This window comes from Pinus tabuliformis, chromosome 4_1 (assembly GCF_031772625.1).
Source record: "Pinus tabuliformis cultivar Carrire ecotype Pingquan chromosome 4_1, CPIR1, whole genome shotgun sequence".
NCBI classification, from domain to species: domain Eukaryota; kingdom Viridiplantae; phylum Streptophyta; class Pinopsida; order Pinales; family Pinaceae; genus Pinus; species Pinus tabuliformis.
This window is the reverse complement of record NC_142303.1, coordinates 207,123,950-207,137,490: the sequence shown is the minus strand read 5'-3', so window position 1 is coordinate 207,137,490 and position 13,541 is coordinate 207,123,950. Positions and strand designations below refer to the sequence as shown.

Below are 13,541 nucleotides of genomic sequence, written 5' to 3'. Positions count from 1 at the left end.
CTAAACCACCTTCATCTCACAATTATATCATGTAAAGAAATTGTTGTGAGACACTAACAAAACAATAAATAAAATTATATCACATAAAGTAATGGTTATAAAACACTAACAAAACCATAAATAAAATGTAATAAATAAAATAAGGTTTTTAACTTAATGTTATTCAATTATATCATCCTTTGAACTTGTAGTGTGAAAATCTAATAAATGAAATAAGATATTTAATTTAATATTATTCAATTATATAATCTTTTAATTTTAGAATTTGAAATTTATTTTAACTAGTTTAACTTAAAAATTATATACTTTTCTCTATCAAACTTCCTTCTCATTTGATTTTATATTCTTTTCCATCAAATTACATTTTCATTGGAGTTGTCAATTTTTAAAATATATTCTATTTAATTTACTCCCTAAATATATGACCAACTCACTTTTGCATTTGACATATAATATTTTAATATATGTGTTCGATATAACTTGAGTGGGCCTAATAGTTAAAAGCATGTGTTTCCTCCTAAGAAATCACAGGTTCAAAACCAAAGGGGGTAGAGTATGTATGCCTTCGTAGACTTGTCAAATCACTGCACGAGGTCCCTTGTCCCACAAACAAGGAGGTCTCATACACCAATATGGTGGGTCCCTTGTCCCACAAACAAGGGGGTCTCATACACCAATATGGTACGGGGTCCCTTGTCACACAAACAAAGGGGCCTCATACACCAATATGATGGGTCCCTTGTCCCACAAACAAGGGGTTTCATACACCAATATGGTGGGTCCCTTGTCCCACAAACAAAGGAGTCTCATACACCAATATGGTGCGGGGTCCCTTATCCCACAAACAAGGGGATCTCATACACCAATATAGTGCGTCCCTTGTCCCATAAACAAGGGAGTCTCATACACCAATATGATGTTTAGCTTGGCAGTAACCTTGAAATTAAATAATAATAATAATCATATTTTAGAATTTAAAATCATATATTAACTATAAAATAAAGATAATTTTTGGGTTTTCAAATTTCAAACATTCGTACCATTTTGACAGTCTGTTAAAAAAACTATTTGTGAATTTAAAATCATGTATTTACTATAAAACATATACGCATATTTTGCTTTTTAAATGCCAAACATTCTTACTAGTTCTAGGCACACTCTTTCAAGTTTTCTAATGTATTTAAAATATTATATTGACTATAAAATAAAGATACATCTTTGGGTCTCCAAATGTCAAACATTCGTACCATTTTGACAGTCTGTAAAAAAGCTATTTGTGAATTTAAAATCATGTATTTACTATAAAACATATACGCAGTTTTTGCTTTTTGAATGCCAAACATTCTTACTGGTTCTAGGCACACTCTTTCAAGTTTTCTAATGTCTCAAGTACAGAGTGTGAAAATGACCCACTTCATCTGAAAGCGAATAGTAGATAATGTACTGAGATTAAAGGGCTTTTTGGGGAATAGTTTGGTAGGTAGTGAGTACCAGACATAACACAAGTAGAAACAAACAAATAGTTAGGCAGGCAGGAGAGGTCAAGGCTATTAAATAAATTAGTGAGACAAGAAAGAATGGAATGGTAGCTTAGTCCACGATATCAGAATCGGAAAGTTGGTGCTAAATAGTTAATGTGGTCATGATGAAGGCGTGCTAGTAGTTGCATGGATCTCTCAAAATTACTAGTTTACATTATCCCATGTGTAGAATCAACTTCGGATTCGACCAAACAAGGATGACATGTACCACCCAAATCAGGGTTGCAGAGATCACGGCTGTGGAAAATGTCCTATTATAGCAAAAAATATACACTGACATGCACAGCGCTCAAGATCTCTTTGCCCTCTTCTCCATTCAACTGCAATTCACACCTAATGGTCATTCTTCATTCGTATTCTTCTCATTCAATGCAGCAGATTTTCTATTTATATTCTCTGCATACCCACTTTGTTTTCCCGGAGCAGAAGTTGAAGTTGAATCCAGGGATTGAAGTTTTCGAGGAAGCAGAGCAGTAGCAGCAGCGCCATGGACGTGCAAAACCTTCAGCAGCAGTCCTCTGAAGGAGAGAGTGACTCTCAGTGTACGTTTTGAATCCAGATTTATTTCAAATATTGTGGCAAAGGGAGAAATTTGGTAGGTTAATGAATCTTTGGAACTTGTATTTTGGACCAGTGGTAATTTGCTGGTATAATTGCAGGTGGAAGGAGCCGGCAAGAGTCATGGGATTCTGATATCTCTGTTGATGAAGAAGATTTGATTATCAGACTCCACAAGCTTCTTGGTGACAGGTACCTGCTCTGCGTTTTTTTTGAGGTTTAAGGGATTTATTCTACGAAATCCAAATTCACCCAAGAATGACCTTGGCTATTCCCCTAAATATGGCCAGATATTCTTCCAAATTACAGAGTCTCTTCCCCTTTTAAGATGTCAAATGGGAAAATTTTATACAGAGCTTCTTCAGTTTTACATGCCATTTGGGGTTCTGAGATGGTAGCTGTTAAGTCAATTCACAAAACTTGGATCATGTATTTTTTCTTTTAAGATGACATTTGGGTACTGGTAGGGTATTTATTAAGCCAAATATGTTCAAGAATTGAACTGGCCTTTTTCTTTCAACATGTACTCAAAGTTTTTGTGAGATTATTGAGGGTTTATAATGAAATGTTATCGCTTTCACTTGGTTTCAAATTTTATATAGAAGATTTTTAATCTGTTTGAATAAAACTGAGAGAGTAGAGATTATTAAATGCTTGTATAATGAAATGTTATCGCTTTTATTTGGTTTCAAATTCTATAGAGAAGATTTTGTATTTGTTTGAATAAAACTGAGAGAGTAGAGTATAATGAAATGTTATCAACTCTATTTCGTTTCAAATTTTATATAGAAATTTTTTATTTTATTTAATATAATGAGATGTTATCATTTCCACTTGGTTTCAAATTTTAAATAGAAAATCTTTAATCTATTTGAATAAAACTGAGAAAATATTTGACTTATTAGATCAAATATAACTCAAACATGCACCTTGCTTTTTCCTTTTAGAACATCTCATTTGGTAAATTTGGTAAATGTGAGGATGTTTTTTCTATCAAATTATAATTTCTTATAACATTTCATTTGGTAACTGTAAGGATTTTCTTAAATATCAAATTCAACCTTTTTTTTTTTCAGTAAGAAAAAAGCTTGATTGTATTATAATAAAAAAAGTTCCACTACATCAGAAAGATGGAAACCTGACTAATCAGATAGAAAATAAGTCATTCTGCTATGGTACTGGATACAAAAATGGGTACGTTCATGACAGAAGTGATATAGCATTTAGGATCTAAATGAGAGAATAGTCATAAAGGAAACAAAACCTTACCAACATAGTTGCATGTATAAGTTAATTGCCTTTTAAGAAGCATTCTTTGCTATGTATGAAAAAAGTATGCATTTTGAAAATAGAAGAAGACAGATTCCGGAAACATACCAGGGACCAAATATGTTAACAAGGAAGATTATGTACCACAGTTAAGTTGGTAAGTGTGAGGGTACCAAACTCATTAACATTATTCTGGAAGTTTGGTTAATCAGCTGTTCAGGTTTCCAAAATTTCTAAATAATTTGTAGAATTGCAGGTGCAAATTTGGTTAATTGGACGTTCTGTTTTTCAAGTTTTCTAAATAATTTGGAGAGGGGCAGGTGCAAATTTGGTTCATTGGATGTTCTGCTTTTCAAGTTTTCTAAATAATTTGTAGGGTGGCTGCTGCAAATTGGTTCATTGGATGTTTGTTCTTTTTCATAATTTGCAGCATGACATGTGGGTGTTTTTAAAAGTTTTCTCAGTAATTTGTAACTGGATGACAGGTGGGCGTTGATTGCTGGGCGCCTCCCATGGCGAACAACTGAGGAAATTGAGAGGTATTGGAAAATGCGAAGTCATGAGATCGATCAGAGCAGCGAGTAAGATTTGTTGGAGTAGTTCTTCTTTTACAATTTTGTTTGTCCAGACATTCTGAGAGGGTTACAGGCTACAGGGGTGTGAGAAGACTGATGAATTTTGTAACAGTATTTTAGGATATTTTGCAGTACAGATACATGTATTTACTATTGGCGAGACCACGCAGTCTCCATTACAAACGATGTAACCACTGACAAAGCGGTTTATAACGATATATAACATGATTTGAAAACCTTTATACAGAATTCATGTAACAGTTCTCTGTTAGATATGTTTAAACCTGCTTTTTCACTCCGGGCACTGTTGCATTATATCCTAACTGATACTTTTTTGGCCCTATTTTAACCATAATTTTTGGCGCAGTTTATCTGTTATATGTTTGGGAGTTTTTCAATTTTTTTGGCCTTATTTTAACCATAAATTTTGAGTTTTTCATTTTTTGGCTTTATTTTAACCATAAATTTTGAGGCAGTTTATTTGTTTTATGTTTTTGGAGTTTTTCAAGGTATAATGTATATTTTAGTGTCTAATTTTTTTAGAATTTGGTAGAGATATGTTGGAATCACAAATTTGAGTTGTGAATTCAAGATTATAATTCCTCAGAAATTAAAGTGTAATTTTTAAGGCAGCTTATCTGTTATATATTTTAGAGTTTTTCAAGATATATTTTAGTGTCTAATTTTCCTAAAAATTTAATAAAGATATATTGGAATCACAAATTTGAATTATAAACTGAAAATTAGAATTCCTCAAAAATTAAAGTAAATTCCCCACCATTAAAATACTTATAAATTTTTTAAATTATTAAATCCATATATAATAAAAACATTTTAAATAAAAAAATAAAGATTACCCTAAAAAATATTTAGTAAGATTTTAGCCAAAAATTTTAAAAATAGAACTCAGCTAAACAACAACATAACTTCTTTTTTTTATGGCACAAGACTATGAACGGGCTACTTTTTACAAATTAGTGGAACGTAAAGAATTTTATAGGGATGTTTGGCTATCCATTTTTCCCGTATATATATACATCAGCATAAACAACATTTTTATTTTAATAAATATTTAAAATGGTAAAATTTATAATAATTTAGTTGTTAATTAGAAGTGAGGATAATTATTATACATTGTTTTTGTTTTTGAGAATGCACTCAATGCAGATTACTTCATCATTCTTATTTTAAAAAGTAATATCATTTGAAAGAATATGTTGGTGGTCTATTAGGGAGTAAATTTCTATTACTTCTAGGGATAGGTTTTGGAATGTGTGTTTCCTACTTCCAAGGAATATGAACTCTTAGTCATTCAAAAAGAGTGTTATGTATTATTCCAAGACTCAAAGATGGTTTCAACTTAGATAACATCCACAAGAAAACTAACATCCTCTCTAATCATGGCTGAAACTATTACTAATAAAATCATATAATTTTCAATAACATTTAACCTTAACCCCATGTATAAAACCACATGCCATAGTCCCATTACAATTTGTTTAGTAGACAGTTTTTTTTTGGGTAAATATTGTATTGCCTTTTGAACGAGAATGTACATGGATATGCGAGATATTTTAGGTTATTCTTTTACTAGGAAAACTAGACAATAACTAAAAATGCACTCTTTGTAGGGAGGCATAGGATATTATAATCTTCAAAAAGGCTAAAAAAATGATACATATGCTGAAAAATTGGCCAGATTGACCATTAGGATTAACTGTGAAATCAAAATGCAAAATAAGCCAGAGCATAGCATAAGACTAAGTAGAGGGATTAAAGTTGGTGACTGCAATTGGAATGGGGCTCCCATTGTTACCGGGGGTGTTGCCCGCTGGGGGAGGAATACCAAGGTGTTGCTCAATGTGATTATCATGTTGATCCAGGTCTCTCATATGACGATGCAAATGCTCCAAAGAGTGTAGGGTATCTACTCGATGCTCACACTGGCCCATTAGAATTATGTTGAGGAGAAACTTCAAATGCCAATGTAAGTCGATGATGTATATGTTCTAGTTGAAGTGGTTATGCATGTGTCCAACATCCAATGCCCAATCTGCCAGTTTGGTAAAAACCTTTGTGTCTGAAAGTTGTTATCTCTGAGAGTTTCCTTCGTGTTCCATGTGGGCTAGCTCCTTCTGGATGGAACTCAAGATGAGATCTCATGAAAACCTGGAAATTGTTTCCTCCAAGTGGTGATGGGTGCGTGAATGTTTCCAAGAAGCTTGATCCTGGTAATAAGTTGCCCCTCGATGGACACATGCACATTGACAGGGCATGGTGGGAGACCCAACAAGGATCTAAGAACAAGTTGTCGGAGGTGGGGGGGTGCAAGGGATGAAGGGGGGTGTACAAACGACAAGTTTAAAGAGAGGTGCCACGTGAAGCAAAGAAAGGGCTACATGACTGGGAGTCAGAGGAATCCAAGACTTAAAATAGGAGAAAATAGTCAATAAACCACGAGAAGGTTGATCCTGCTTGGGAGGGAGTGGGGAGGAAAACAAAAATCTCACAGAGAAACTAGTGAGAGAAAGTAAGGATCTATAAGAGATATACCAGAGAAAAAAAACAGAGCCTCGAGAGAAAATAGGGGATAAGCGGGGGGGGGGTGCAAGGGTGGAGGGGGACGTACAAACGACAAGTTTAAAGGGAGGTGCCACGTGAAGTAGAGAAAGGGCTACATGACTGGGAGTCGGAGAGGGAGTGGAGAGGAAAACAAAAATCTCGCAAAGAAACTATTGAGAGAAAGTAAGGATCCACAAAAGATATACCAGAGAAAAGACACAAAGCCTCAAGAGAAAGTTGAGGATAGCTTGGAGAGTGCTTAGCAAGAAAGTTGGCTAGGGAAATGCCAATAATGGGTTTAATATAACAAGCAAAAACCAAGCGAAGAGAGTAATTCAAACCAAACGTAATTAAGGGAGCTCCTGCTAAAGAGGTCTAACACCTAGAGGAACCTTCAGCCAACATGCATGGGGAGCCAGAGTTGGAGACCACAACATGCATGTTGATTCTGCGGAGACAATGAAATAACAAAACTAGTTTGACATTCCAAAGCGCCAATTGGAAAATTTCATTGAGTTTCTTTGAGGAGGGAAGACCTGCTAATTTTGGAGCAGCAGATGAGTACCAAACACAGAAGAGTAGGGCCTAGCCAAGGCTCACAAAAGTGGGTTGGCCAGTGCCCCAAATTCGAATTGATGAGAGCCAAGATGGGGGTTGTAGACGGGGAAGTCTGATATCAAATTGCACCAAATGGAGTTGTGTCAAGGAGGAGAGATCCATTAGAATAATCACCACATAAACAAAGATTTGACATACCTTGGAAAGACGATGAGTATTAAATGTAGTGATAATGTTTAGGCATGGGTCAGGGGTCCTATTTATCTGAAAATCACTCGTGAATGATCTCAGTTAATTAATGAAGGTATTACAGACTCATGTGCTAGGGTGTGTCTATGTTATTTTAGGTGATGGATTGATCAGATTGCGAAATACACAGACACTTGAAACAGTAAGAGAAACACAGTAAGAAAATTCAAAGACACAACAAATTTAATAAGGAGTTCACCCAATCCTCCTGGGCTACGTCTCCTAGTCTAGCCTTCAGTGGTGGCCTTTCTATTGGGTCTTAAAACAGAGATGTTACAACAAGGAGCTCAAAGTGAGACTCACTTAACAGAGAATGATCAGTAGGATGGTACTTGGATCCCCCAAGTCTCTAGAGTACACAGACTCCCCTTACTGACTTCGACCTCAACTGATCTCGGTGGTATGAGTCCAATTTGGTACTCAATACCAGATAGGAATGCACAGAGGAGTTGCTTGAACCTTCAAAGCCTTCTTTGGAGTTCACAGACTCTCGGACTCTCTCTGTCTTTGTCTGCATGATGCTGCCTTTACTCTGCAAGTCAGCGCGGCTTCTCTACTCTCTGCAATTCACTTCTTTCTAGCCTTTTCGGCTTTCTGCTTCTCTTTCTCTCTCTGTCTCTCACTTTGTCCATTCGTGGCTTAAATCCAATCTGTTCCCTAACTGCTCGTTTCGTCTTCCCAGCTCTCTGGATCGCCTGCCTCTGTCCGCTAGAATTCCCCTGCTCTGTGTCATCATCACTGTGTAATGATGCACAGAGAGGTGGCCACTTGTCGCCTTACGGACTGAGTGCCAGTTGCCTTCGAAGGGTCGTTATTTCTGTTACTCCAGGTTTTTCCCACGAAATTGATTCTCCTGCTAGCTCAGCGGTCATGTCGGACCTCAAACCTTTATGCGCCTCAGCCTATTTCCCCATCAAATCCGGTCTTCCATCGGGTTAAACCTCCGCCATTGATCTGGAGCCTCCAGATCCTACGGTCTCCATCTATATTGCGCAGGTGAGTTGCTCGACCGTTACTCACACGATATAAGCGGTTTTTCTCTCTCATCCGCTGGACACGCGTCGCCCAATGTGTGGCATCATGCTGAACTCGGCCAAACCCGTTTATCGCTAGAAGTGCACGCGATATCCTGTCGGTTTTTGGCGCGGGACCTGCCTTCTAGTGCTTTCTACACGATTTCTCGTTTTCCTCGTGATCGAGCACTCGGGGCTTTCCTTCTCTGAGGTTTTTGCCCTACGATATGCGATTTAGCGCTAATCGCGTATCAGAAACTGCCTCTGTTTCTGGATCTAGGCTTCCGATTGCCAATTTGTGTCCCTGCGCGAACTCCATGGGCCAATGGTCAGCGTGCTTTGACCAAGGGTCCTTGTTGTTCCGTGCAGGCCACAATTGCCATTGTCTAGAGGTCATTTCTAATACTTGTTATTCATAAGATTTGATCTGACATAATTTTTAAACAGTCATGAGAAATGTTTAAGGATCTAATTTGGATCACGGCCTTCCCACTGAAAAAGCTTTTGGACCACCAAAAGTTGGTTTTCAAGCATTGACTAAGTGAGGATATAACTGTCTCACTTGTCCAATCTCTATCCATTTTTCACTGCTTGGCTTTGAACCCTTGAGTCCAATCCTGAGGTACTCAACATCTCCCCTACACATCGTCCTCACCTTCCTGTCCAGAACTGTGTCTTCCTGCAATTCATTGAGATATTCAGGTAACAGATCATCAATAGAAGGCAATTGACTTTGCTCTTCGGGATCTTCAATTAATGAAGGTTCAAATAGTCTCAAGTTGTCTGCATTAATGACTGAGTAGATGTGCATGTAAGCTGGTAAATCAAGGCGAAAAGCATTCTCACCAATTTTCTCAAGTATCTTGAAAGGTCCATACCTTATTGGCTTTAGCTTTTTACCTTCACCTTGCATTTTGTCTTTGCTGATATACAGCCAGACTTGATCACCAACTTGGAAACTATGCTCCATCTGATGCTTGTCATGCCTTGCCTTGTATTTGGCTTGGCTCTTTTCCAGTTGTTCCTGTACTACCTGGTGAATCTCTTGGATTTGTTCAATGAACTTGGTTGCCTTGTCCACATCACTGTGTCCATCAACTGCTATGTCTTTACCAAAGACAAAATCCAAGGGAGACCTTGGTGTGAAACCAAAACAGGTCTCAAAAGGAGATCTCTATGTAGAAGAATGTTTTGCTTGGTTGTAAGCATGCTGCACATAACACAAATGTTCATCCCAAAGTTTGGGATGCTTGCTGCAATAGCCTTTGAGCAACTGGATCACTGTCCTGTTGACCACTTCTGTCTGGCCATCTGTCTGTGGATTAAAGGTTGTGCTTTTCTTCAGTCTGGTGTCCATCAGTTCCCACAAATTCGACCAAAACTTCCCAACAAATCGGGTGTCTCGATCAGATACGATGGAAGTGGGTAATCCAAAATGAACCCATGCATGCTGAAAGAACAACTTTGCAGTTTGTTCAGCTGTAATCTGTTTATTACAGGGTATCAAAATACACATTTTGCTGAACCTATCCACAACAACATATAAATAGTCATGACCTTTCCTAGATTTAGGCAGTCCTCCAACAAAGTCCATGGAAACACTTTCCCAAGGATGAGAAGGAACTGGCAGTGGAGTGTACAAGCCTAGTTTTCTATTGCTGGGCTTGCTTTTAGCACACATGGTACACCCTCTTACATATCTAGAAACTGTCTCATTCATTTTGGGCCAATAACAAAATCTTTGCAGTTGTGCAACCGTTTTACTTACCCCAAAGTGACCTGATATTAGAGAAGTGTGTGCTTCTCGAATTATCTTTACTCTTTCAGTTTCCGGAATGCATAGCTTCTCACAATGATACAAGAGTCAGTCCTTAACATGATAATCTAGTTCTTCTACTTGTTTTCCTTGACTTAAAGTTGCATATACATCCTTGAAATCTATATTTTGAGCATATTGTTCAATGTAGCTCTCATGCAGTATTGAATTATGCTTAAGTATAGTGGATGCATTTATAATGTGTCTAGATAACATATCTGCAACTTTATTGTGTATGCCCTTCTTATATCTGATGACTAAATAAAACTGTTGTAGAAAACCCATGCACCTATAGTGTCTTGATTGTTGCAACTTAGTTTGGGAGTGTAGGTATTGAAGTGGTTGATGATCAGTGTGTATGATTGTCTCTTTGTCCATTAAGTAATGTTTCCACTTTTTTACACTTTGTACTAATGCATACAATTCTTTATCATATGTAGGATAGTTAACTACTGCAGAATTAAATGTCTTAGAATGATAACATATGGGTTTACCGTGCTGTATCAACACTACTCCCATGGCATAGTCACTGGCATCTATTTGGATCTCAAACGATCTCTGAAGATCAGGTAGTGCTAGTACTGGTGCTGTACTAATCTTTTCTTTCAAGGTGTCGAAGGCTTTCTGCTGTTTGCCTCCCCACTAAAACACCTTGTTCAATCCTGTTAAAGCATGTAAGGGAGCTGCAATTAAGGAAAAGTTAGAAATGAACTTTCTCCAATATTGTGCTGCTCCTAAGAAGCTTCTAACTTCTGTAGCAGATTTGGGTTTAGGCCAGTTTACAATGAATGCCACCTTATAGGGATCTATCTTCAATTCACCACCCCCTATTATATGACCCAGATAATTCAAAGATGTTTTGCCACATTCACATTTTGAGAGTTTAACATAAATTTTTTCTCTTTTCAAAACATCTAGTGTCTGCTTAACATGCTTTAAATGTTCTTCCCAAGTTTTGCTAAATATAAGAATGTCATCCGGTTATACAATAACAAAATCATCAAGAAAGGGTCTGAGTACATCATTCATTATTCTCATGAAAGTAGCAGGAGCATTGGTTAAGCCAAAAGGCATAACCAACCACTCATACAATCCCTGCTTTGTTTTGAAAACAGTGTTCCATGCATCTTGTTCTACAACTCTGACCTGATGATATCCACTATGCAAGTCTAAATTGGAAAAATAAACAGCTTATTTCAGTTGATCTAATAGATCATCTATGTGAGGAAGGGGATAACGATTTTTTATTGTTATCTTATTCAGTGCTCGGTAATCAATGCACATTCTCCTAAAACCATCTTTCTTTCTCACCAAAACAATTGGTGACCCACATGGTGATGTGCTAGGTCTGATGAACCCCTTCTCGAGCAACTCCTGCACCTACTTCTTGATTTCTGCATTCTCTAAAGCGGACAACCTCTTATACCTGTGGCTGCAATGGTTGTTTCATCTCTTGAGTCCGACCCCAAATCTTTTTGAATAGCTGCAGCAGTCTTCTTCTTCTTGCCCTTGAACTTCTTAGCTCTCAGCTCCAGATGCAGAATCCAACAGTGCTCATCATTATGCCCATCCTTTTTATAGTGAGTGCATGAAGGCTTTGTCTTTTCTGTAGTATTGGCCTTCCTTTCTTTCCATTTATGTTTTCTTTTATCCTTATTCTTGCTTGCAAGGGGTTTAGATGATCCCCCAACTTCTAGGTTCCCATTCTTTCCTCTAGCTTCTAGATGCGTAGCTTGAACATATACCTCATCTATACTAGTGGGATTAAACATGAGGATAGTGTGCCTCATGTAACAGTGTAGACCCCCTATGTACTTCAGCAAAGTCTCATGTGAGTTTAATGAAATTCCTAGAATCAAAGCTCTTTTCCTAAATTCTTGGGTGTAACCTTGTACACTTTGCCCTTTCAATTGGCGAAGAGTTTGCCAGCTCATCATGGCTTGCTGCATGTAAGCTAGTGGATAGAACTGCTTTTTTATTGCAGAAACAAATTCACTCCAGACAGAAAGAATCTTACCATGTTTCTTCATGTCAGCTTGTGTCCTACCTTCCCACCATACCAAGGCAGTGCCTCCAAGGCGTAGGCTAGCCAGCTGAATCTTACTCTTGTCTGAGTCGATACTCTGCACTCTGCAATAAACATCAATTTGTTTGATCCAATTATCCATCTTCTCTGCATTCAACTCTCCATCATATATGGGTAAATCAAATTTAACATCTAATTTAATCAAATATGTCTTCTTTTTATGTTCAGGGCTATTAAGAGGTGTGAGAAAGTTTTCTTCTTTCCCTTTGCCTCTTGAGTGGTCATGGAGGAGAGATTCTTCTTCTCCTTTATCTTGTTTGGAGCCTGATGAATCTTCATCTTTATGTTTCCTAAAATCCCTATATATTTCCTCTACCATGGACCTCAAGGCCAAGAAACTATCTATAAATTGAGGATCTGGTCCCAAGGGACTTTCTTCTGAAGATAGACTCTTCCAATTTCTGGGTTAGTTTTGACCAACTCCCCTTCTCCTAATTTAAGCTTTGATGTAGTTAGCATTCAACAACAAATCCAACACAAGCTTGTCTAACCTTAAACAACCTAGGAGCTCTGATACCACTTGATCTGAAAATCACTTGTGAATGATCTCAGTTAATCGATGAAGGTATTACAGACTCATGTGTTGGGGTGTGTCTATGTTATTTTAGGCGATGTATCGATCAGATTGTGAAATACACAGACACTTGAAACAGCAGGAGAAACATAGTAAGCAAATTCAAAGACACAACAAATTTAATAAGGAGTTCACCCAATCCTCTTGCGCTACGTCCCCTGGTCCAGCCTTCAATGGTGGCCTTTCTACTGGGTCTTAAAACAGAGATGTTACAACAAGGAGCTCAAAGTGGGACTCACTTAACAGAGAACGATCAGTAGGATGGTACTTGGATCCCCTAAGTCTCTATACACACATTCCCCTTACTGACTTTCGACCTCAACTGATCTTGGTGGTATGAGTCCAATTTGGTACTCAATACCAGACATGAATGCATAGAGGAGTTGCTTGAACCTTTCAAGCCTTCTTTGGAGTTCACAGGCTCTCAGACTCTCTCTGTCTCTGTCTGCACGATGCCGCCTTTGCTTTGCAGGTCAGCGTGGCTTCTCTGCTCTCTGCAATTCGCTTCTTTCTGGCCTTTTCGGATTTCTGCTTCTCTTTTTATCTCCGTCTCTCTCTCTGTCTGTTCATGTCTTAAATCCAATCTGTTCCCCGACTGCTCATTTCATCTTCCCGGCTCTCTAGATTTCCTGCCTCTGTCCGCTGGAATTCCCCTGCTCTGCATCATCATCACTGTGTAACGATGCACATAGAGGTGGCCACTTGTCACCTTATGGACTGAGTGCCAGTTGCCTTCGAGG

General features: G+C 37.8%; 1 protein-coding gene across 1 annotated transcript; it reads left to right on the top strand.

Moving 5' to 3' along the window:
• Window positions 1-1,640: 1,640 nt before the first annotated feature.
• LOC149174942 (MYB-like transcription factor ETC3) lies at window positions 1,641-4,213 on the top strand. The gene is made up of 3 exons (XM_089419460.1): window positions 1,641-2,083; window positions 2,201-2,291; window positions 3,854-4,213. The coding sequence occupies exons 1-3, from the start codon at window positions 2,029-2,031 to the stop codon at window positions 3,951-3,953; spliced, it is 246 nt and encodes an 81-aa protein (XP_089275586.1). The 5' UTR covers window positions 1,641-2,028; the 3' UTR covers window positions 3,954-4,213.
• Window positions 4,214-13,541: the final 9,328 nt, after the last annotated feature.

What these genes read in the sequence shown, in the direction of transcription:
- LOC149174942 (XM_089419460.1), top strand. Translation starts at nt 2,029, where the DNA reads ATGGACGTGCAAAACCTTCAGCAGCAGTCCTCTGAAGGAGAGAGTGAC. An exon ending in AGGAGAGAGTGACTCTCAGT is followed by an intron (nt 2,084 to 2,200) that starts GTACGTTTTGAA and finishes GTATAATTGCAG; the next exon opens with GTGGAAGGAGCCGGCAAGAG. An exon ending in CACAAGCTTCTTGGTGACAG is followed by an intron (nt 2,292 to 3,853) that starts GTACCTGCTCTG and finishes ACTGGATGACAG; the next exon opens with GTGGGCGTTGATTGCTGGGC.